General features: G+C 43.9%; 2 protein-coding genes across 2 annotated transcripts; both read right to left on the bottom strand.

Moving 5' to 3' along the window:
- Positions 1 to 5084: 5084 nt before the first annotated feature.
- rem1 (RAS (RAD and GEM)-like GTP-binding 1) lies at positions 5085 to 11712 on the bottom strand. Its single transcript, XM_061831926.1, has 5 exons — positions 11455 to 11712; positions 9605 to 9980; positions 8703 to 8785; positions 7680 to 7890; positions 5085 to 5987 (listed from the first exon to the last, which is right to left on the bottom strand). Exons 1-5 carry the CDS (start codon positions 11464 to 11466, stop codon positions 5731 to 5733), a joined length of 939 nt encoding a protein of 312 aa, XP_061687910.1. The 5' UTR covers positions 11467 to 11712; the 3' UTR covers positions 5085 to 5730.
- A 380-nt stretch (positions 11713 to 12092) lies between these two features.
- cept1b (choline/ethanolamine phosphotransferase 1b) lies at positions 12093 to 22834 on the bottom strand. Its single transcript, XM_061831922.1, has 10 exons — positions 22612 to 22834; positions 20933 to 21163; positions 19245 to 19419; positions 18379 to 18526; positions 18168 to 18309; positions 17890 to 17974; positions 15982 to 16113; positions 14476 to 14634; positions 14244 to 14369; positions 12093 to 13167 (listed from the first exon to the last, which is right to left on the bottom strand). The coding sequence occupies exons 2-10, from the start codon at positions 21121 to 21123 to the stop codon at positions 13060 to 13062; spliced, it is 1266 nt and encodes a 421-aa protein (XP_061687906.1). The 5' UTR covers positions 21124 to 21163; positions 22612 to 22834; the 3' UTR covers positions 12093 to 13059.
- Positions 22835 to 24244: the final 1410 nt, after the last annotated feature.

Consider the following 24244-nt stretch of genomic DNA (forward strand, 5'->3'; position numbering starts at 1 on the left):
TTCCGCGCTGAGCTTTCAAAATAAAGCAGTATTATATACGTCCATGTATGTAACGTGCATTACGAAGACGATTCAGTCTTCACGGAACATCATTTATTCTCTTTTGGAACATCAAAGATATTTTTAAGGATGTTGTGTGGGTTGAATTATTTTGCTGTTTTGGTGATTTAAAAAAAAAAAAAAAGACTGGATGGGTCATTGGCCACCAAAATCGAGTCGCTATCCGCCATCTTGATACTCCCAAAACAACCATGCCGACCTGTGCAGCGTTAATCGCCAATTTCCCGGCTGTGAGAAAACATTCCACAGCTAAATTAGAAAGAGTTACTAAGACAGTTAAAATTTGTTTGTACAGTTTTTTTATTATTATAATTTTCCGATGAGCTTAATTCACTTGAACAAAGTGTTGTTCACTGATCACTCTGCTTCACTTTCATAGGCCGACGTTTTTTCCCAAAAAAGCCATGTAAATATTTTCCCAAAGTTCATCAGCGGGTAAGCAAGAAAACACATTTTCTGTGATTTTTTTGATGAATTTCATAATACAGAACTCTGCAAAATGAATTTGATTTTCAAATGCGAGGAAACAAAATTAAATTTTGTCTGAAATGGGACGTCGCAGAGACGACAAATGAACGATGCGTTTAGCATGTATTTTCATTTATTTCCCAAAATATATGTAGCTGATTGACTTAAAATGTAAAGTTTTCATGAACCCCCCCAAAAAATGCGGAGTTTTTTTGCTATGTTATGATGATAGTGCTTCACAGCATATTTTGGGAAATGTTAACATGTCACGGAAATCGGGCTCTAGGTAATATCCAAGGTTTCTTGCTAGTTACGGTGTTCTATGTCTTTCCTTTGCACTGAAGACTATTTTACTTTTATTGCACTTTCATTATTTGCTTAAATATGACCATATACATTTAATCAACAGATAAAGTGTTGCCAATTTGCTAATCAGACAAGGATGTGTTGTGGAGCCGGTGGTTGTTCGTGACCTTTGTACGCAGAAAACCGGCTGGCGCCATCCTCCTATCCCAGGCGTTGCCGTGGAGACGAACGACACCAGATTAAGGAGCGGAAAGTTACCATCCCGGCGGAGGGGCGGGCAGCCACTTCTACCATGGACCCATACATAGAAAAAACGTGTGTTACTGGGCAGCTTTTGTCTTCTTCTTTGGCTATCCTGCCAGAAGACACACGTCTCGTGTGCGGCAGAGACCCGGACGTTTGTACTGCACATTCCTTTGTAATAAATCCATTTACTGTTAACTTTTCTCATCATTGGTCATATCTTCCTCGATTCGTGAAGACGCGTAGGGTCCAAACTCGCAAATCCCTACAGCCCTTAGCCTTTTTTGGCTGACCAAGTCGAATAAAAAATCCTTCATGTTACCAGAACTGAAAAAATGTCAAGGTCACACGACCAGTTTTAATTCTAAATGCCAAACTTTGAGGGAAAAACCCCGCCATAATCCAACCTGTCAACCGAGTCCTCCACACGTTTGGGAGTACCAAGATGGCGGCCGGTGGCTTCAACCAATCGACATACCGCTGGATGTGTATGCGCTATCCTGCTTTTTTTTTTTAATGTCAGTACCCCCCCCCCCATCCCCCATTTATTGCTAAGCGCTGTTATGATCTTTTCCTTTGAAGGGCTGCGGCCTGTTTTACTGTGCTTGGAAAAAAGTAACTTGATGCCCAAAAGGGGTCGCTCGTCGGAGGAATTCTCTCGCCAACGCCCATCTGAGATTGATTAGTGATGGAAGGAGCTCAAAGTCGACAACATCCAAACTTCTCCCATTTTTGGTCAAGTGAGTGTGTGTCACCGTCCATGTTCGATTTGTTACGAGCCGTGTCAAACATGTCTCAAGATGCCGGTGAGGAATTTACTCTCCCCTGAGGCAAATAGTTGTAACGAAGAAAGAAAAGTGGTGCTGATCTGACTATCGTGATGATGATTATCGTTCATTGTGGGGGAAAAAAAATGTCTTAAAAGGAACAAACGCAGAGTGTATGAATTTGACACTTGTCTAATTTGCTGGTTCAGATGAGCTTGGAGGACTTTTGGGAGTTAAGCGAGCGACCACAAGAGGGAGCCCCAATTGTGTGCGTGTGCATGTGTGTGTGTGTGTGTGTGTGAGAGAGGAATGAATGCCAACACGTGTTTTGTCAACATTAAAGAATGCGGTTTTTGAAGCCCGAAGTAAACAAGTCTTTGATGACGAGATTGGAGGGGGGCGGGTCACGCCCTGAATCGGTCGCCGGCCAATCGCAGGGCACATCGAAAAACAAATAGTCGCACTCGCATTCACACGCATTTTTGTAAAAAAAGACACCGTTTTAGTCAAGGGTGGTGGTTGTGATTATTAAACAGAATGATAGTAATCAAGCATAAAAGATTCTTCAGTACAGTTGTTAACTATGCTAAGCTATGCTTGTAGCGACAAAGCTAATGTAAATGCAATTTTAAACATGCAAGGCACTTCTTCAGTCCAAGGCGGTCTTTGATGACGCTTACGTGTTTTGAAATCGTACCGTTTGTACGCTTCGAAGACATTAGTGAAGAAGCAGGTCCAAGTGGGGTGGAACAGTCTGCGGAAGGCGTCTGGTGTTCTATGTGACAGAAGAGTCTCCGCTATAGGATGAAGGGCAAAGTCTGTAAAACAGTGGTGAGGCCGGCCATGTTGTACGGATTAGAGACTGTGGCGCTGAAGAGACAACAGGAAGCAGAACTGGAGGTAGCAAGAAATGAAGATAGTGTTTGTGAATGTTTCTGGTACCACAGATGCATTATTTGCCTTGAGAATGCTCGTTTAAAAGTACAGAGAAGGTCAGAAGGAGCTACGTTGTGTCTTTGTAGACCTAGAGAAAGCCTACGGCGGAGTACCAAGAGAGGAACTGCGGTACTGCATGCGCAACTCTGGGGTGGCGGAGAAAAAGGTTAGAATAGTACAGGACGTGCATGAGGGCAGCAGAACAGTAGGTGTGTCAGAAGAATTTGAGGTGGAGTGGGAGTGCATCAGGGATCCGTGCTGAGCCCTTTCCTGTTTGCTGTAGTAAAGGATAGGCTGTCAGATGAGGCTAGACCGGAATCCCCTTGGACTATGATGTTCGCAGATGATATTGTGATCTGAAGTGAAAGTAGGCGGAGGAACAATTAGAAAGATGGAGGCACACACTGGAAAGGAGAGGAATGAAGATTAGCCGAAGTAAAACAGAATATATGTGCGTGAATGAGAGGGGCGGAGGAGGAGGAGTGAAGCTCCAGGGAGAAGAGATGGCGAGGGTGGACGACTTCAAATACTTGAGGTCAACAATACAGAGCGATGGTGAGTGTGGTAAGGAAGTGAAGAAACGGATCCAAGACGGAAGGTGTCTGGTGTTCTATGTGACAGAAGAGTCCCCGCTAGGATGAAGGGCAAAGTTTATAAAGCGGTGGTGAGGCCGGCCATGACGGACGGATTAGAGAGGGTGGCACTGAAGAAAAAACAGGAAGCAGAACTGGAGGTGGCAGAAATGAAAACGTTGAGGTTCTCGCTCGGAGTGACCAGGTTGGATAGGATTGGAAACGAGCTCGTAAGAGGGACAACCAAAGTTGGATGTTTCGGAGACAAGCTTCTCGAGAGCAGACTTCGATGGTTTGGACATGTCCAGAGGCGAGAGAGTGAGTATATTGGCAGAAGGGTGACGAGGATGGAACTGCCAAGGAAGAGAGAGCGAGAGGAAGACCAAAGAAAAGGTTGATGGATGTGGCGTGGGAGGACATGAAGACTGTGGGTGTTCGAGAGGAAGATAGGTTTAAACGTTAAAAAAAAAAAAAAAAAAAGATGACATGCGCTGGCGACCCCAGGACGGGACAAGCCGAATGGAAAAGTACGCATCGAAGACACGACAGGGTTGTTTTGCTGCCGACGGCACCGTAAATGCATTTGTAAACACGTGAGGCTCTTCAAAGTCTCAGACGGCGGCAAACTTTGTGCTTCTGCAACAACAAAGACTGCCAAGAGTCCTCAATGACGCTAACGTATTTGGTTTTGCGGTCATGGAAGACAGTTTAGTCTTCAGCGATGGTAACGTTTTGTAAATAGCGAAGACGCGCGTGGGTCTTCGGCAGTACGTTACACTAAAGTATCAAAGACACAAATACATTCTTGTAATTCTTGCACATTTGTGGTGCTGCGAGACACGGAAGACTTCAGTCGAGCCAAGCGTGCGTTTTGTAGGAATTTAGTCTCTCGCGTTCCTTTAACGCGAGCACGTTTCTGTTAACGCCACCTTTCGGAAAACGAGTTTTTTTTTTTTTTGTCAACGTCAAAAGTCAATCACAAGTCTTCAGTGAGTGCCGAATAAACGTTTTGCAAACTACGAAGACCGGTTCGGATCCTCAACCATTTTGGGAACTTCGGTGAGGCTGTAAAATGTGTACACGTGCATTTTTTTTTTTTGTGTGTGTGCTGCTCTACAAACGCGCCTGAGATCCACAAGTGAAGAAACGGGAAGCCAACAAGACACGTCCCGGCGAAAAAACAGCCAAAAATGGAGCCCACGCAAACCCATCCATCCCTTTTCTTAGCCGCTTATCCTCACGAGAGTCGGGAGGAACCCCGGAGCCTCTCCCAGCTGTCAACGGGCTGGAGGCGGGGCACACCCTGAACCGGTTGCCAGCCAATCACAGGCCAAATCATGACAGACAACAGCTGCACTCACAATCACACCTACGGGCAATTTAGAGTGCCCAATTCATGTTGCATGTTTTTGGGGTGTGGGATGAAACCGGAGTGGCTGGAGAAAACCCACCCAGGCTCGGGGAGAACATGCAAACTTCACACAGGCGGGGCCGGGATTGAACCCGGGACCTCAGAACTGAGAGGCCAACGCTTTCCAGCTGTTCCACCGTGCCGCCCCCACACAAACTCTTTTCTATAAACATTTGTTAAATTTTCCACAAATTTTCTTGTTTTGTAAAACACAAAACTCCTCAATTAAGCCGAAATACATTCCTGTAAAAATGAAAAGCGCATTCATTTCTTCGACGGCGCTAATTATGCATTAACACAAAAGACACAAAGCGGGGAGCATTGACATTATTTAACTTTTAATGCGCGCCGGCGAAATGAAAAGAACCACCGCAGAAAGTTGAGAAAAGGGGCCGCGGCATGTCCGGGCCTCGGGAGGATGGATGTTTACACGGCGGCTCGGCGTGGGCGTGCGCGCATTGCGTGCGTGCGCGTGCCATCCGGCTTGAGGAGAGTCACGAATTCTTTCCATGACAAAAATCGACGCTCAGCTGGACCGCTCAACTCTTGTCCTCCGGGCGTGCAAATGCGCGCGTTTTTCTGTCATTTGTCCCCCCCCCCCCCCCCCGTTGCGGTTCTTGTCGGACTTGTGAGCACGACGGACAAACACGCGGCGAGCGGCCGTCCGACAACGTCGCCATGACGACGCTACACAAACACAGCCGCCGGCGGTGTTAGCTGGACGCTCGAGCCCGCGACAAAAAACACTGCGCGTGCGTGTTTGCTTGATTATCAAAGTGTGAGAGAGTCTGCATGTGAGAGATTGTTTGTGTGAGAGCAAGTGACGGTTAAGTGTGTGCGAGTACATGCGTGAAACATGTGCGCAAAAATGATAATCATGTCTTTTTTTTTTTGTAATCTAGCTACTTGCGGTTCAATATTTGATCCGTTTGGTCGTTAGCATTAGCAAGCTACTTCCCGGTCCGGTTCAGAGGACGGCCAGGTCGCGGCAGCTCTTGGATTGCACTCTGACGGCCACGCGCCGGTTGTTGCGCGGCACCAAGCGGTCCAGGAAGCGTCGCGCCCTCTGGGCGAGGCTCTCCTGGGGCCCGCGGCACGACGGGCGCCGCTGCCGCAGGCGGATTTGCCGCACCACGCCCTCGAAGAGCTCGCCGACGTTGTGCTGCAGCGACGCCGACGTCTCGATGAACTTGCAGTCGAAGACTGCCGCGCACGCTCGGCCCTCTGGGAGGGGGAAAAAAAATAAATAAATAAGAGAGCCAAAGATGAACGCGTCGTGTTTTTCAAAAATGTCAAAGGTCGTTTCGAGTTATCAGCTAGGGATTTAATGTACAAGTTCGTAAGCATCAAAAGACGATGCGCTCGTGTGACATCAAGGACTATTACAGTAATTCCCGGCCGACAGAGCGCACCTGATTATAAGCCTCACCATTTACGTTTGTAAAGGAAATACCATTTGGTACATACATACGCCGCAGCTGTGTAAAAGCCGCAAGTGCCCACACTGAAAGCTACATTCAAACACGAGATATTTACAAGCGCTAACACTAGTGCTAATGCTGGTGTGCGCTAACGCTAGTGTGCGCTAATGCTAGCCCGTGCTAACGCTAAGAGGGTCGGTTTAAATTAAACTTACTGGTAAATATCACTGATACACGCCAGTAACACACCAGCAACACGCTAGCACAGCGCTAACAGTCACTCAAAATCACTTCCTCGGCACAAATATTCCACCGGTCTCCTTCTTACCTTTTCCGCTTGAGTGCCCCCTTGCGGCCGTTAGAATAAAATGCACAAATTATGCGCATCACCGCATGAATCGCAGGGTTGAAAGCGTGTGAAAAAAGTCGCGGCTTGCAGGCCGGAAATGACGGTACGCTAAAAAGAGCGTTGGTTTTTTTTTTTTTTTGGTAAACAAAGACAATTTAGTCAGCGATCGTGAGTTATAAGTCATCAATGTAGTCTAAAATGAGCCTTATGTCAACATCTAAGACAATAAACCACATTAGACATGTTTGTGTCACTTCTGGGAATATCAAAGATATTAGCAACTGCAACAATATTTTTACTCTCGAGACAACTGAGTTGAAAAGACGCCCCAAATTAACAACGAATACAATTGTACATTTTTGAACATGAAAGACAATTTAGCATGTTTGGTAACATCATAGACAATTTAGTTATCCACTTAGCTTGTGCGATTTTAAAACATCAAAGATGATTTAAATGTAAGGTAAGGTAAGATTCAGACCCGTGGAGTATATGTGCCGAGGAAGTCACTTTTCCCCGGCCCTGTTAGCACTGGGCTAGCGTTCGCGCTGTGCTCGCATTTTGCTGCTGTGTTACTGGCGTGTCTCGGTGATATTTACCGGTAAGTTTTATTTTAACCGACCTTGTTGGCGTTAGCGCTAGCATTACCGCTTGTAAATATCTCGTGTTTGAATGGGGATTTCTATATGGGCACTTGCGGGTTTTACACAGCTGCGGCGCACGTATGTACCAAATGGTATTTCCTTTACAAATGTACTAGTTGAGGCTTATAACCAGGTGCGCTCTGTAGGCTGGGAATTACGTCAGTCATCAACAAAGCTAACGTTCGGGTGTTTGTAAAAAGATTAGCCAAGAAAAACACATTTCGTAAAGTTAGCTACTAAGCTAACGTCCCGGTGATTGTAAAAAGATTCACCAAAAAAAATCCATCGTACTCATTTACTTACAAAAATACGATTTAGTCTTTGAGGAAAAACATACGTGTTTTTATAAACAAAGACATCTTATTGGGGACGTCAAAAGATATTTTTTGGTCGTCAATCTATCGTTTTTGGGCAAATATTAAAGACAACCTAGCGTCGCTAACTAACGATGTACATCTTTTGTAGAGATCAAAGACACACCGAGCGGTTTTGTCACACTCACCTTCCAGCGCCACCTCCCTGGATCGCACCAAGTCGCTCTTGTTCCCCACGAGGATGATGGGAACGTCGTCGGCCTGGCGTCGCCGCCGCAGCGTGATGCGAAGCTCGGCCGCCGCGTCGAAGCTGCGGCGGTCGGTGACCGAGTAGACGACGACGTACGCGCTCCCCCACGTCAGACACGCCTCCTCGTCGCCCGATCGACCGCCTTCGTCCTGCCGGGGCCGGGCAGAAACATCAAAGAGCGTCGTCGGCGCTGTGCTTAACGAGCACGTTTTCGGGAAAACAACAAAAATTAACTGTACATATTTCGCCCCAAATTCTAGACGATTAAACGTCAAAGACTGTTTAATCTTCAGGGAACATACAAACGGCTTGTGTAAATAAAGATTATTTCAAAATACGTGTTTTGATAACAGAGATGATTCAAATGTTTTTGTAAACATAGAAAATGATTTTGTCTTTAAAGAGCAACACGCACGTTATTGGAGGCACAGAGGAAAGAGGACAGCACAGAGCAAAGTCTGAGCAAAAAAATTTTTTTTCTTAAATTATTTTATTATATAAAGTATTTAAACTAGATATGTATTTCTACTATGCAGTTTATTATCAGGAAAAGGTAAAAAAAATGCTTTAAAAAGCCCATTTTTTAGGCTTGGAACGCATTATTTCTTTTTCCATTCGTTGTAATGGGAAACACCAATTCAGTTTTCGAACAAATCACTTCTCGGACCGTTTTCTGGAACGGATTGTGGTCGAGAACAGAGGCATGACTGTATTTTAGACTTCAAATACATATTTTGTAAAGATCAAAGCCACTTTAAACACACTTTTTATAAATTATATTAATAATAATTATTAATACATTAATAATAACTTCATCTGCAATAGCTTTTTTTTTTTAAACTCGCCTAATTGATCCCAACAAGAATTTCCATCAACATCAAACAATTTAGTCTTTAAAGAAGTTTTAAATGGTCCCAACAGACGTTTTGCGAACACCAAAGACAATTTTGACTCGTCTTACCGGTCTGTCGTTTGTCCACGTATCCATGACGACCAGCGTGGTTTCCTCGCCGTCCACCGTTAGCTTTCTCTCGTACGTGTCCTCTGAAAAAGACCAAAAACAAACCCAAAGAAGAAACAAAAAAACTGAAGGGCCAGGCAAGCCCGTCTGGCCTCGGCGGCGGGTCGATACGCCGTCGGCGATGACCGCTGGCCGATCCGCAGACATTCAATCAATGAGGTCATTCAAAGTCAAAGCGGATTTGTCCGGATCGATAAGACCGCCATTGATGTCGTCGGCAATAGCGCTCGCATGAAGTCGCTCGGCCAAAGTTGACGTCCATGTTGAGCGGTGCGCTGCCATTGAGATTGGCGAAAACCAACCTCGTCTAAAAAATGGTTTTTGCTTGTAAACCCAAAATGTTTGAAAACCGGAAATTGTTTTTTGGTGTTTTGATCTCACATGGATTCAGTTCTTTAAAGCCCCTGAATGGTTTTTGATTGTTGACGTTTGCGTCATTGAAGAAGAAATTCTTTATTAAAAGCTTCATTGTTTATGTTTTCTAGATGTCTTCATCTAAGAAAATACGTCACTCTATTTGGTTTGTTGATCTCGGAATTGCCCTTCAGGTTTTAGAAAACCATTTGCTGGGCTCGCTGAAGACCAAAGAAGGATCAGTTTTCAGAAATACTTGAGTTGGGTCGTTGCAGACTATGTCAATATGTTATTACATAGGGTCATTGATCTTGAAACTGTCTTTGATGTATAGGAAAAATGCTATTGTTAGCTGCGTTGAACTCAAAAACTTGATTGTCGGGAAGACTTTCTGGTTTGGTTGAAGACCAAGTTCTCTTTGGCATTAATGAAATGACTTTCACGAGGTCCTTGGACCTCCGCGACCCGCCTCGGAGACGTCTCCTCACCTCCCGGTTGCTCGTCTTTGTCGTTGATTCCCGCAAAGATTCCGGCCAGGCTGCTCTTCCCCACGCCGTGGTCGCCCAGCAAGACGACGCGGTACACGCCGTCCGGCTCGGCCTGGGAGTCGTCCTCCGAGTCGGAGCTCCACTGCGCCCGGTAGTGGAGCGATTTGTCCCCCGGGTGGTAGGACGCCGACTGCCCCAGAGGAGGGTGCCCGCGCCGGGGAGGGCTCTGCCCCGGGACGCCGCCGGCGTTGTCGCGGCTGCAGGACGGCTGCTGGGTGGGGCGGACGGGGCTGCTGGCCCGCCGCCGCAGGGCCTCCTTTTTTCTCTGAATGTTGATGCTCATGTTGCTACGGTGACCGCTCAGGACCGCTTGGGTCTGAGGAGATTGCTGTCATTGGTTTACCATCTTCAATTAGTAGTACATAAACAGTAGCTTAGCTGAAGCGCTAATACTCCTTGATGTTTACGAAACGTACGTTAGGTGTGTTGAAAACTCATATATTAGGGATAGCTCAAGAAGCTAACTTATCTTCGATATTTATAAAACTTGCACGTTAGGCTCGTTGAAAGCGGTTTACGAAAACTCGTTCATCAGGTTTGCTGAAGACGCCACGTTGTCTTAAATATTTATAAAACACATTCAGCTCTGAAGGTCTGAAGTTCACCAAAACTCGTACATAAAAAAAAAAAAAAAAAAAAAAAAAACGCTAAATTGTCTAAGATGTTTCGTTAGCCTCGGTGAAGACTTTGTTTACAAAAAAAAATCAAAATAATAAAAAAAAAAAAAAATCTGAATCTAGGTTAGCTGTAGACAACATTTTCCTTCACTGTTTACATAAATGCATAATTTTACAAAAATGTACATTACGCTAACCAAAGACTATATTGTTTTTGTTTAAAATAAATAATTTGTTGAAGGCACTTTGATGTTGACAAATGGGTGTCTATGTTATTTAGGCACCAAATTGTCTTCGTTTCAAAAAACGTAAACACAGATTAGTTGAGTCCTTTTAGATATTAAAAATATGCGCATCAATGTTTTCGGACATTTACGAAAATGCCGAACGTTACTCAAAGACCCAGGTGTCAAAGTTGAGGCCTGGGGGCGAGAACCGGCCCGCCGCGTGACTTTGTGTGGCCCGCAAAGGCAAATTCGTCAACTTTTTGCGTTAAAATCTGTCCCACAATTCCAAATCGTCACGTCATAAATGATAACGTTGCGATATTGCAAGCATTATTGCATTTCCAAACGTCAGCAATAGTTCAAAAACCCATTACCCTTGATTTGTGATTCCAAAACTAGCTCATAAATTTAATGTGTAAACATGATGAGGCGAAAGATTAGATCATAACGGCCCTCCGAGGGAATACGTTAACTACGATGTGGCCCGCGACAAAAATAACATTAAAACGCTAAAAATGGTCTTTGATGTTCACATAAACGTGCACTTTGACGTTTGCACGAACAAAAAACGTTCGGCTAGCTGAAGACAACAAAATTGTATGTTGGGGTTGGTCAAGACTCAAAACTGATTTTGGTGTTTCTTAAAATAAAAACATTTGACGTATATTCATTTGGTGATAGGCAAGCCGTCAAGGTAAAAGTTGGTCTTTGTTAAATATCAGTTTTTGTATTCAATACTTGTTGAAAAAAGGAGATCCGCTCCAAAATAATCACACGCAGTAATATTGCAAAAATGACTTTCAAATGACGCTAGTGAGCAGCGTATATACACAGGTATTATATTTGGAACACGCAAATAAAGCAGCAGCTTTTCCATGACACCGCACAAGACATGAATAATCATGCAAAGAAGTACAAAGGTCAACTTTGGAGGCAATCAACATACCGGGCGGGCCATGAAGAACCTGCGGCGTCCTCCGCGGACGCAGCGGCCGAGCTGGCGTGCGAGTCTTTGAAACGCGATCCCTTCGCCGCGCTGACCCCGCGAAGTTCCACAACAGCTTTAAAAATTCAACAGCGGCCACAAACGCGCACACGCATCCGCACCCCAACCCCCGTCACGCGTCGTGTGTGTGTGTGTGTGACAGCAGAGGAGAAGCAGATATGCGAGTAGGGGGCGGCGGGGGTGGGGTAGGGTGGGGGGGTTCAACAGTGTTGGCTTAGGAAAAATGTTGGTCACTTCCTGTGACAAAAAAAAAAAAAAAAAAAAAAAGCAGCAAAAGTAGTCAGGCGGGATTTGTTGACGTCTGCCATTAATTGATAACATGTTTTTGTTTTCATCCCAGGCTAAAATTAAAATGGCCGTCACCACGGGAAAATCCACCCGAGACTTAATTAATAGCACGCTTAATATCTTGAAGATGCAAAAGGAACGTCGTCGGGCGTCGGAACGCGCGGAAAGTTTCAACTTCAAAGCGCGTCACTGGCATGCCGGACCTGTGGGGGGCGCTGTAGCGACGCCGTGCAGGGCTGGAGGAATATAGCGGTAAAAAAATAGAAATTATTCAATAAAGTCAGAGAAAATGGCGAATACACAAAGAGGCATTTTAATGGCAAAATTAAATGAAGGATAAATGCCAACAAAATTCATGAACCGTTCCACTTATTTGCGAAATATAATTGTAATTACGACAAATGAAGAAATTATTTGTTCCATAAGCCTTCACGTTGCTGTTGCTACTTACTGAATAGAAAGATTGTTAATTTTTATATATTGAGTTACATTTTTTTTGTATGCACTTGGATTTTTAACCAGGAACATACATCTGATGTCATGTTTTATTATTCAATGGGATTTGTATTTTGTGCTATTTTTCCCCATTCTATTAAATAACTGTCAAGCAAAATATTCCTCAAAACAATAACTCCATTAAATAAAATTTTTAAAAAGTCAGTAAGGTTGTGACATAAAAAATGTTATTCAAAAAGATCATGTTTAGCACATTAGCTATTTTATATTTTCAATCATATTCCAAGAGCTGTATTTAATAGGCATAATATTTATTTACTTTTGGCACACACAAAAAACAAAACCAAAAAAAAAAAAAAAAAAAAACTCCATACACACATTTTAACAAATAAAATTGACCAGTTCAAGCCCCCAAAAATGTACACGAAGTGGTTATTGTAACTTGAAACATGAATTGCGCGTAAAATAAATGAGAAAAGCGAGCCAAAGAAGAGCAAAATTATTCACAGTAGCAAAAACAAAAATGTAACAAAAAATAGACGCGTTTATGGTGAGCATTGTTTTTTCTTTTTTTTTTTGTTTTACTTCCCTCTTTCTTTTCTTGTGTGTGTGTGTGTGTGTGTGTTATGGTAGCACCTGAAGTCTTCAAACAAACACTGACAGGAAGTAACGCTCCAGTATGATCACGTGACCGCTCCCGACATCGGCTTGTCTGAAGCGCCACCTAACGGACGGACGGATGGACGGACAAAGGGAGGGAGAGGAGGGGGGTGGCGTCGGGGTCCGCGCGTGGCTTTTGGCTCAGTGCAGCGAGCAAGGCTTGATCTTGAAGACGAAGATGTGCAGGTGGCCGGCGATCTGGTTGCACACGCTGACGCAGTAACGCAGCAGATCCAATAAGGACAGAACCTGCGGCGAACACCAGAAACTCGTCACGACGCGCTTTAGGAAAACATCGTCAAGCTGTTTTTTGGTTGCCTTGGAGATATCCAATGCCCGTGTGGAAAATGGGATTCTTTTTCCAAGACTATACTTCAAATTTGACTTTTTTTTTTTAATTACTTCTTTCCATGGAAAAAATTAACGGCAACCTTTTTCACATTTTCTTCAAAAAAAATTTTTTTTTCCTCTTTTTTTTTTTAACCAGAAATACACAGCTGCAAAATCACAGTATTTCACAGCAATTTATTTTTATTATTATTTTATCTCCTTTTTTTGTTCTTAAAAATGTATCATAATCCTCCCTCCCCAAAAAAAAACGTTTATACTCAGGAATATGGTTTGCTTGGAAAACTATGTTCTCAAAAATATAGAACTTTTTCCAGAGGAAAAAAAATGTATTTCTTAAAAAATGTATGATATTGTTTCTTGGAAAAAACATGAAAATCATCCTTTTCTTGAAAGCTTATCTGGGGAATCTTAAGATTTTTCTTCTCAAAACTGTAAGACTTGGTTCTAAATGACTTTTCCAGAAAAAAAATTTGTAAAAAATGAAATAAAATTTGAAAAGATTAGGCCCCCCGCTCCACGGCCCCAACCAACATTTTTCCTCAAAAGTATTTGAAACTTTTACGTCAGGGGTGTCAAACTCATTTTTCTCACGGGCCACGTTGCGGTTCCGGTTTCCCCTCAGAGGGTCGTTATGACTGTGAAACACCACAAATATTTAATCGTCTCGTCGTATTTACATCATCGATTTATGATTTTTAGTTTTGAAATGAGAAATCAAGGGTAATGTGTTTTTCAACCGTGCATGTTTGCTATCATAATAACTCAACTTTATCATTTACGATGAATGACAATTTGAAATTTTTGAACAGATTTTTTTACAAAAATCATTGAAATTGACACTAGATTTGGCTTCACGGGCCACATAAAATCATGTGACGGGCCTTGATATGGCCCCCGGGCCTCGAGTTTGACGCCGGTGTTTTACTCGAACGTAAACAATTTGTTTTCATAACATTATGACAAATTTTCCTCACCAGAGCGATCCACAGCACCGAGTACTCGTCGATAAAACTATTGAAATACTGATTGAGGAAGAGGAGTCCGGGCCCCAGGAAGGCCAAGTCGTGCAGGTGCATCTCGCTTTTCGTCATGTGCGCGACCTGAGGACAGGCAAACGTCACAAAACGCTGACTTCCTTGAGCTCAATTATTCCAGTTCCCCCGCCCTCCGAATGTGCCCGTGCCGACGAGCGTCTGCTTGACTTACGACTAATTTATTGGTGATTTTGGCAGAGACGAAGCCGAAGGCCAGAATGTAAAGACAAGGGTGCTTCTCGAAGAGCTGCACGGCGGACTTCTTGTAAATCATCACGGCCAGAACGATGACGGAACCGATGTGCAGCACCGGAGACAGCACGCTGGTTCCCTGACAGCCGTGCACACACACACACACACACACACACAAATGACCAAAACATCCAGCAGATTTCTTATGATTTCAAATACAGCGGTGCCTCGGTTCCCGAACACAATCCGTTCCAGAAGGCCGGTTGAAAACCGAAACGTTTGAAAACCAAAGCGCGTTTTCACATTACAATGAATAGAAAATGAAATAATGCGTTATTTTTTTAAGCTTTTCCTGACAATAAACTGCATAGTAGAAATACATGTATCATTTAAATCGGGGCTCAGCAACCTTTTTGAGGCTGAGGGCTACTTCGTGAGCACCGATCGTATGAAGGGCTACATGAGGTGCTTGCGGCAAATTTCAGACTCTGTTCATTGCACATACATGAAATATTTTCGTTTTCATTTATTGTAGTAAATGACATTACAGGCATTTTAAAATTTGAATTCACATAACCAAGTCAGATTGTAAAACACAAATAATAGGAACAATTTGTGGCCGACGGTATTTTTAGAACATACCTCGCGGGCGCCTTATATGGTCCTCGCGGGCTACCATTCGCCCGCGGGCACTGCGTTTGTGACCCCTGGTTTAAATACTTTAATTCATTAATACTTGGTTAAATCATTGGAAAAAATGTGATTTATTTTTGCTTAAAATGTATGCTTTAGTAGTAGAGTACGCCGGGCTGGGAGTGCATTGCCGTATCAGTAGCGACTCGGCCCCCCAGCCTTGTAAATTTTTTTTTTTAGGAAAAGTGCAGAATAACTTTCAACAAGTAATAATGAGGGGGAAATAAATCAGACTTTTTTTATTTGCACAGAAAGTACATAACGTAGAAAATAAATTAACTTGCAACTAGAGGTTGGGTTAATGGAACAGAAGAAAAAAGCAATGCAAAACAACTGTTTGAAATGTCTTCGGTGGGGGTGACTCGCCCCTTTTTAACAAAGAAAAATCTAATGCACGATTTCTGCCGTCTATTGAGCACCTTCCTGACGTGGCTCATAACGTCGTCATTCTGCAACATTCTGATTTGTTAGGGTGAAGGAGTTTGACAAAATTCCGTTTGGCGCAGATAGCTTTTATGTCGGCACTTGAGACATCCTTCCTGTTGCGCGCGTTACGTTATTTCCGTTTTTTTTCGAGGTGGGTTCGAAAAAAATACATCATCGTGGGTCACCCGGTCGGTGCGTTCGAAGACCGATTTTCGGACGAAAAACCAAAGCAAAAAAAAAAAAAACAAACTAAATTTTCATTCTAAAACCGATTTGTATGAAAACTGTGTTTGAAAAAGCCGGGAGGAGCCCCGGACGCGCGTGGCCGGAATGACCGTAGAACTCCCGTCTTCGGGGGTAAACTCACAGCTATGGTGGAGCCGTTCTTGCCGACGCCGCCGGTGAAGATGACTCGGAAGTAGTTGGTGCAGGAGAAGATGGCGCCGAGGAAGGTGAAAATGGCGGGAACCATTTTCACCTGCACGTTGACGATGGGAATCTGGGGGGGGGGGCAAACGGAAGCGTGCGGATTCATAAATAGCCGAGGATGTTTATGTCATTTTTGTTACCCCAAAAGTGCAATTTTCCATGACAGCGCCGTTGAACGATGGAAAATAAATTTGCGCCGACGGTTTGGAGCGTTGTCTTTATTTATCATTCAAATCATCAAGCGAATTATTGTTGCTAATGCAAAGACCCTTCCAAAACGGGGACTTCCCCAAACTGTGACGCCCAAGCGCCCTCCAGTGGTTGCGCAAGGTCTAACAAGTGTACATTTACAGTGTTTTTACCCAAGAAAAATGTTTCAACTCTTGGCAGAGGTCTCGTTTTGCTACTTGTGCACAAAAAATGTAGTTGGCCAGTGTAATAGCCACCCAGTACACACGTTTACGTAATTTTTATTGACGACAGTAAATTAAAAACGACGACGATCAAACAGCGGCTAATCATTGTGATGTTGATCACCGTCAAATTGTGGTGAGCAGGCGCCCTCCGGTGGCTGGACGAGGTTTCATACTCATAAATGTGTCGTTATTATGCCATCATTTTGGGGAAATGGTGTACACATTTGTTTTCACAAAATATGCAATTTTTTTTCTTGAAAGTGTAATATTCTTGGGTGGGGTGGGGGGGTAAATCCAGCTCTTTACTGGATATATATTTTTTTCAAAATGTAGGTTGGGTTTTTTTTTTGTCGAAAATAAATTTCTTAAAAAAGTGACAGAAAAATTCTTTGTTTTCCCTCAGAAATGTAAGTATTTCTAAAAAATATATTCTAACCCCTCATACATGCAAAAAAACACTTTTTGAATGAGGTTTCTTGTTTCCTTTTTTAAAAAAATAAATATATGAATACACAAAAAATACATTAAAAAAAATTGAATTTGGAAAATACTTTGAGAGAAAAAAATTAGGATTTGGAGGTCTCGTTTTGCTACTTGTGTGCAAAAAATGTGGATGGCCAGTATAAAAGGCACCCGGTACACACGTTTATATTATTTTTATTGACTACAGTATATTAAAAACGACGATGATCAAACAGCGGCTAATCATTGTGACGTTGTCGCCGTCGAACTGTGGGGAGCAGGCGCCCTCCGGTGGCTGCGCGAGGTTTCATACTCATAAATGTGTCATTTTTATGTCATTATTTCGGGGATTTGGTGTACACAATTGTTTTTCCAAAATATGCAACTTCTTTTCTTGAAATTGTAATCTTCTATAGGAGGGGGGGAATCCAGCTTTTTACTGGATATATATATTTTTTTTCAAAAATAAATTTATTGAAAAAGTGACAAAATAATCCATTATTTTTTTCCCCTCAGAAATTCAAGTTTTTCGAAAATATATATTCTAACCCCTCATACACGCAAAAAAAAAACTTTGAATAAGGTTTATTGTTTGCTTTTTTAAAATAAAAGGAATAAATATATGAATACATAAAAAATACAATGAAAAAAATTGACTTTGGAAAATACTTTAGAGAAAAAAAAAATTTGGATTTCCTTTTCCCAGAGTAAGCATTCACCCCCCCCCCCAAAAAAAAAAAAAAAAAAACAACCTTGTATTGAACCTATTACTTACTTTAAAACGCAAGTCGATTTTCTCATACTTATGATTTTCTCTCAGAAACAATCCTGGAAATTGGTTTTCTGACCCATTTTTAGAAAATGTCATTCCCCGACCGTCCTGCCCTCCCCCATTGAAAACAAATCCAAATCATCCATTTGTGTTGCCCGGCGACACGACGTGAGGGCCTTCCTCGAGTCCGTCTTACCAGAGCCTGCCAGAAGGCGGAGCCTCCCACGGCGGCCAGCAGGTACATGCTTATGATGAAGAGCTGCACCTCGGTCACGTCGATGCTGAGGGACGAGACGGCGCCGTTAGCGACGGGGCCCCGATTATCGGGTGCCCGCTCAGACCGAATCCCTCGCAAAACGGTCGTGGCACTCCAAACGATTGCGGTTTTACTTCTGCTGTCACTTTGTTGACGCAGAACGGAACCATTCCCAGATGCGCGTGTGGAAAACGGCGTGGCGCGTCTTTGGTACTCACATGCCGAACCGCAGCGTTCCCGACACGTACGTCTGCCAGTGGGCGCAGTAGAACATGAACATGCCGGCGAAGCAGCAGAAGAACATCCAGTCGGGGTTGGTGCCCAGTTGCACCGCGATGCTGGTCCCCAACACCACAAACACTGCAAACGCCCAACGGGACAACTTCAGAGTCGGCCGCACGACGAAAATCACCACAAGAGGAATTTTACCGGTGGAGAGCGAGTCGCAGCCGTGGTCGAAGAGCTCCCCCAGAGGCGAGCTGCTGTTAGTGCGCCGGGCCTGCTTGCCGTCGATGGCGTCCAGCGACTGGTACACGAAGAGACCCACGGCGCACATCAGGTACGCCCACAGCGGAGCCTGCGGAGCACTCCGACAGTTTGCCATGTGCTAGCGCTGTTTGCAGGAGAGAAAGTCTACACACCCCCATACAAATGCCAGTCTCTCCCCCCCCCCCCCCCATTTCTCCATATGAGAAAAAATGAGAATCACTTTTAAACTCTTTTTCAGCATTATCATGACGTGTAATCTGTACAACTCAATTGATGGTAAAATCTTTTATTAGCAAGTAAAAATAAACTGAATGCAGTTGCATAAGTGGGCACACCCTCGAGTAACGAAGGATGTGGCCGTGTTCAGACTACAAATACAACTGATATTTAAATATTTAAATATACTTAAATATACTTTAAATATTGCTATATTGTCTATCAACATGTGTTACGCCGCCGCTAGTGTTCATTCACCCTCTAAAGGAAACGAGAACAAAAATGTGGCTAGCGACGAAAACGAGTCTAATAGCCCGAGAGACACATGAGAACAATGCTGTTTGTTAGACCGTCCGTGGCATTTGACATTTTGGTTAGCATTTAGCTAAGTGCTGTGTCAAAAGGCAAAGCTAAGTGGATTATTTTTTTTTAATATACACCTACGAATTCTCCTTGTCTGCTTGATGTGAAGTGAGTTGAGTTGCCCTCAAATTGCAAATATTTGTGCTCAAACATCAAAGCAAAAATAAATCACCGGCGTGACGGCTTGTATTCTGAAAAAGTCGCAAGTCCACGCTCGTGTCGCTGACCTGTTCGGTGGCTGTAGGGCAGTAGTACACGAGCACCAACGTGGTGAAGATGTTGGTGGCCAGGCCGACGACGGTGATGAGGTTGGGCGCGATCCAGGCGGGAACGCGGCCGACCAGCCACTCCCAGTAGCGCTGCATCAGAGGCTCCAGCAGCGAGCACCCGGCGCTGCTGTACCTGCACACCACAACGACCACCACTGACATCGGGATTCAGTTTTAGCGCAGCCCGTTGAATACCAAGTACACCATTGATACCTGCAAATGATCATGCCAGCAAAATTGATGAATTTCTTCATAAAATGTCAAATGAACTGATGAGCAGACTATAACTGCGCCCTCTGCTGGTTATAGCAAAGTGCTCAAGTCTTTTATGCACCTTAAAGGTCAAGTGTCATGAAATGGATGATTTTTAGTATGTTATTAATGATAAAATGGGAGCCGCTATGGACCCATGCGTTTCTTCCACCACAAAACATGATTTTGACATATATGGCTTTTTGTAACTCCCGCCATGAAAATCCTTTCGAGGGTTTTGTTTTCAAGAAGAAGCACGAAATCACGTACGGGGCAGGAGCGCCCTCCAGTGGACTTGTTTGTTTCTATTAGTTTTACCTCCGGGAAGGTGGCTCGTGTTAGCCAAAATGCCGGCTTGTTATATTGTTGGATATTGCTCAAACATTCGGGAGGATGGATTTACCCTACATAAGAGACGCGGTTTGTTGTGAAAAACGGGTCGCACAGGTGCAAAGGACGAGAGCTTTGTGGGTTCCAAATGACAGGTACAGCTACAAAAAAAAACAAACCACGGAATCAGTCTCTCATAACGTAACAAAATATCCGCATATGTATGACAGGCGTGCTAAATGTGATGATATGTGCGGCTGCCGTGTCGGCTCGCCGGCGACTGATATGAACAATGCTGCCAACAATGGCGCACTCAGCCGTGTTTGACGACAACGCCGTAAAGCGGCCCGGCTCGGCGCCATGTTCAGCCAGCTCGGCTGGGGTGGCTCGTCTCGGGATCTCCGCTGCGGAAGTGGATCGGACGGGGAGGCGGCTTGGCCGTGATCCGCATATCATCTAAATATGGCTCGAAACTTCGCTCGGTTGTGAGATGTTCTCTTCTTCGAAAAGAGCTTCCGTGTCAGAAGGGGCGCGTTCGTCTCCCACAGTAGGGGCCACAGCGTGTTTTTAATGGCGAATGTTCCAGTGTGATGTCACGGACAGGAGATGCAGTCAATACGGCGACCACTCGGATGTCGTCCAATGACACTTCCGCAAATTTGCGCATGGATGACGCGCTCTCCGCTCATATTTTTTTTTTCGTATCGACATTGAAGTGAATAAATGTTCTTTGTATTTCTCATCACAATATCTATTTTAGAATGTTTATAGGTATGACACTTGACCTTTAATGCTAAGTCCTATCGGATGCGTTTTGGGTGTTTCATGTGCCGTGAGTACATCGAAAATCGATGCAGTTCAAGCGGATGGACGAGAATCCGTGCGGGGTGGTGCGGATGACTCATTCGCCATTTCAGTTTCTAGAGTAGCCCGTTTCGGCAGCAACACACTCAAGACTGTAACGTTTTGAAACAAGCACGCTGACGCCAGTGAACACCCAGTGGGTCAGTTCAACGCAATCGAGCAAAGTCAACCGAGAGATGAACAAAGGGGGGGCCGCTCACCTGTGCTCCTCCAGCCTTTTGAGCTGATGCCTGGAGAGGGGGGGCGAGGGAAGCTCCACCAACCTGCGCAGCGCTCCGGGCGCCAGCCAGCAGCTCGCCTCCACGCCGGCGCCCGGCCCGGGCTCCCGGTCCCGGACGAGCGTCCGGCGAGAGCGCAGGCCCCCCCCGTGCTGCTGCCCCGTCGCGCTCATGGAGCCCCGGCTGGCCCGCTGCTCCTAAGTTGGACACCACCTAGTAGTGAGGACAAAAAAACGTTCATCTTCTTTTATTTTTTTTTTTCCTATCAAGGCCTCCTCAAAAACATCTGCCATCCAGTGAAAACCTAATCTGACCAGCAAGCATCATACTTTTTGGGTGGCATTTTTCACTCCAACTGATCACTATTCATGTCATGATCAAAGCCGCGTATCCTCACAAGGGTTGGGGGAAAGCTGGAGCCTATCCTAGCTAGCTTGAGGCGAAAGGGGCATGTTTGCATCAGATTAACAATATAAATGTCTTATTATTTTAATTAAATAATGCAAAACCCATTTTTATTCAATTACTTAATCAATTGCTGAGGGTTAAATAATTAAATAGGATTAAAAAATTTTCAACAACTGCAACTTTACAATTGAATCAACATGACTTTAGGACTGCAACTAACCTTTTTAAAATTTGATTCATCTGTTATTCTTTTTCAGATACTAACTACTGACAGATTTGAAAAAAAAAAAGTTTTACTTTCCATCCCCTTATTAAAAAAATAGATCAGGTAAACAGTGGAGGAAAAAAATATTGTAACAAAAAAAAATCTGAGTAAAATCAGATGTTTTATTTTAATTCAACACATAAATCTGCTTTCATGGAGGACTGCAGAAATCTGGCGATAACTACTGTTGACGGGCTTAAATTCTAAACATCAGGACAATTTTTAATTTAAAAACTGTAAACAATATATTAAATTACATTTAAAAAGTCTAATAAATGATCCAATTAGCTGTTGATTAAATTTGATAGTTATCTAGTTGTCAATTAATAGTTTAACTGTTCATATTTTTCGCACCTAAAAATGTGAATCTGTATGTAAACAACACACAAGGAGCCGCCCTAGTACGACATACACGTTGAGTACGAGTTTTTCTACAGATATGATAATATGCTGGTAATGACTATACAGTCGCCCTGGTAGTTGCATTATGTATTAATATACAAATGTGCATAAATTGTCACACAACAGAGCTGGAAACAAGTCTACTAGTGTGAAAATGTTTCTACAAGCACAAACAGAAAAAAAAGAAGAGGCTGGGTGGGGGTCACCGGAAGAACCGAATCGAAAATATTCACGATATTGGCCCAAAAGTTCTACTTCGGCGATCACAAACGCTGCCTGCGTGCGGACTGGGGCTAGCTTAGCTTGAGCCTGCCCGCTGATGTTGACCATTAGCGTTAGCATTAGCTCGCCGCCACATCCCCGGCAGCTCGGGCGGCCGCCAACTTGTCCGGTCCGTGGAAAAATCACTCCCTCGCGGTTGTAGCGTCGCCATTTCGCCGCGCCGAATGCAACTCTACACGCCAAAGCTAGTGTCACGTTTGCGGGAGAGACTGAGAGCCGAGCCGGGCAGAGAGTGGGCTCCTCCCGGCGGGCGCCGGAGCTAGCCCCGCATGCTAACCCGCACAATGCGGACGGACGCACCGACCTGAACCGAGAGCCGAGGACCGATGGCTCCGCACGCCGACAAACAGGAGCCCCCCGACGGTGGTCGCTGGAGTGGAGCTTCCCCCTCCTCCGGCTTTTCGGAACCGAGGCGCTGAGTTTTGCGGCGTGTGCCGATTCGGGGTAAAAATGGATCACCGGCGCTGGTGCTGCTTCGGTATCACCGTAATTGACACCGACCGCGCGATCCCTTCGGAAATCTCGCGTTGTTACGAATTTATGAAAAATTGCACCTGATTTTAGACTACAAGGCGGCGGCCACGTCATACGCTCCTCGATGGAAAGAGGAAAAAAAAAAAGATCATCAAGAAATCATTGATTGCGGGAATAAATCAGTGGTTTGCAAACTTTTTACACCAAGCACGAACCCCCAAAACAGTAGTTCTATTCCTAAAGTGTAATATTACAAGAAAAAGTTGTGATTTTCCACGAAAGAAGTTGAAAAGACGCATGAAAACCTTCAAATTCCATCACATAAAGTCAGATTATTATGAAAGAAAAAATGACAAAGTTTTGATGTGATGGGGAAAAGACACCCCCCAACACCCAAACTTTTACTTAGGATAAATCCTTTTTGCACTAAATATTCATGTTCCGTTTGTGTTTCATTTTTTTTTATTTAAGGAAAAATAAAAATAATAGCATTTTTTTAACTTCCCAGGATGTATTTTTAAAATGTATTTTTTAAAAAGTCATAAAATAGGAATTCGGCTTGTCCCGTTAGGAAATTCATTTTTAAAAAATTAAATAGAGAATTAAATACAACTAAATACTGAAATCAAAATGTAACCTTTCAGGGGTTCTCTGATATTCATTCGGTGTTTTCTTTTCTATTTAATTTCTTTTTTTTTAAGTAAAAAATTGAAATGAAAAAAAATTCATTCAATGCAGACTTTCCAGCATTCCAATGATTATTCTGTTAATTAGATATTTAGAATATTCAAATTTACATAATAAAATCAAAATTTCACTTTCCATGTACCTATGTTTCATATTTCCATCCATCTTTTTAGCTGCTTATCCTCATAAGGGTCACGGGAGTACTGGAGCCTATCCCAGCTGTCAACGGGCAGGAGGCGGGGCACACCCTGAACTGGTCGCCAGCCAATCGCAGGGCACATCGGGACAAACAGCCGCAGTCACAATCCCACCTACGGGCAATTGAGAGTGTCCAATCACTGGAATGCATCTTTTTGGGATGTGGGAGGAAACCGGAGTGCCCGGAGGAGAGCCAGACAGGCGCGGGGCGAACATGCAAACTCCACACAGGTGGGTCTGGGATTTAACCCTGGACCTCAGACCTGTGAGGCCAACGCTTTCCAGCTGAGCCAACGTGTTTCCGCTTTACGGTTCTTTTTTCTTCTTCCCGAAAATAAGACAAGTGCACAGAAGCGAAACCAGCTTGATGGCGCCGTCAGAGCCTGAAATCGCAACTGCGACCTTCGGCTGTGAGACTCACTTTTTGTTGTTGTTGTTGTTGCTATTAAGGCATACATTTGCATAATAATCTTGATGATTCTCGCATGTCGGTGACATTTTTTTTGTGCGTGTGTCTGTGAGGTGAACGTGAGTACAGAAGACAAATCTGGGGAGATTTTCGCTTTGGAAGGAAGGTC

The sequence above is a fragment of the Syngnathoides biaculeatus genome, chromosome 10 (genome assembly GCF_019802595.1).
Source record: "Syngnathoides biaculeatus isolate LvHL_M chromosome 10, ASM1980259v1, whole genome shotgun sequence".
NCBI lineage: Eukaryota > Metazoa > Chordata > Actinopteri > Syngnathiformes > Syngnathidae > Syngnathoides > Syngnathoides biaculeatus.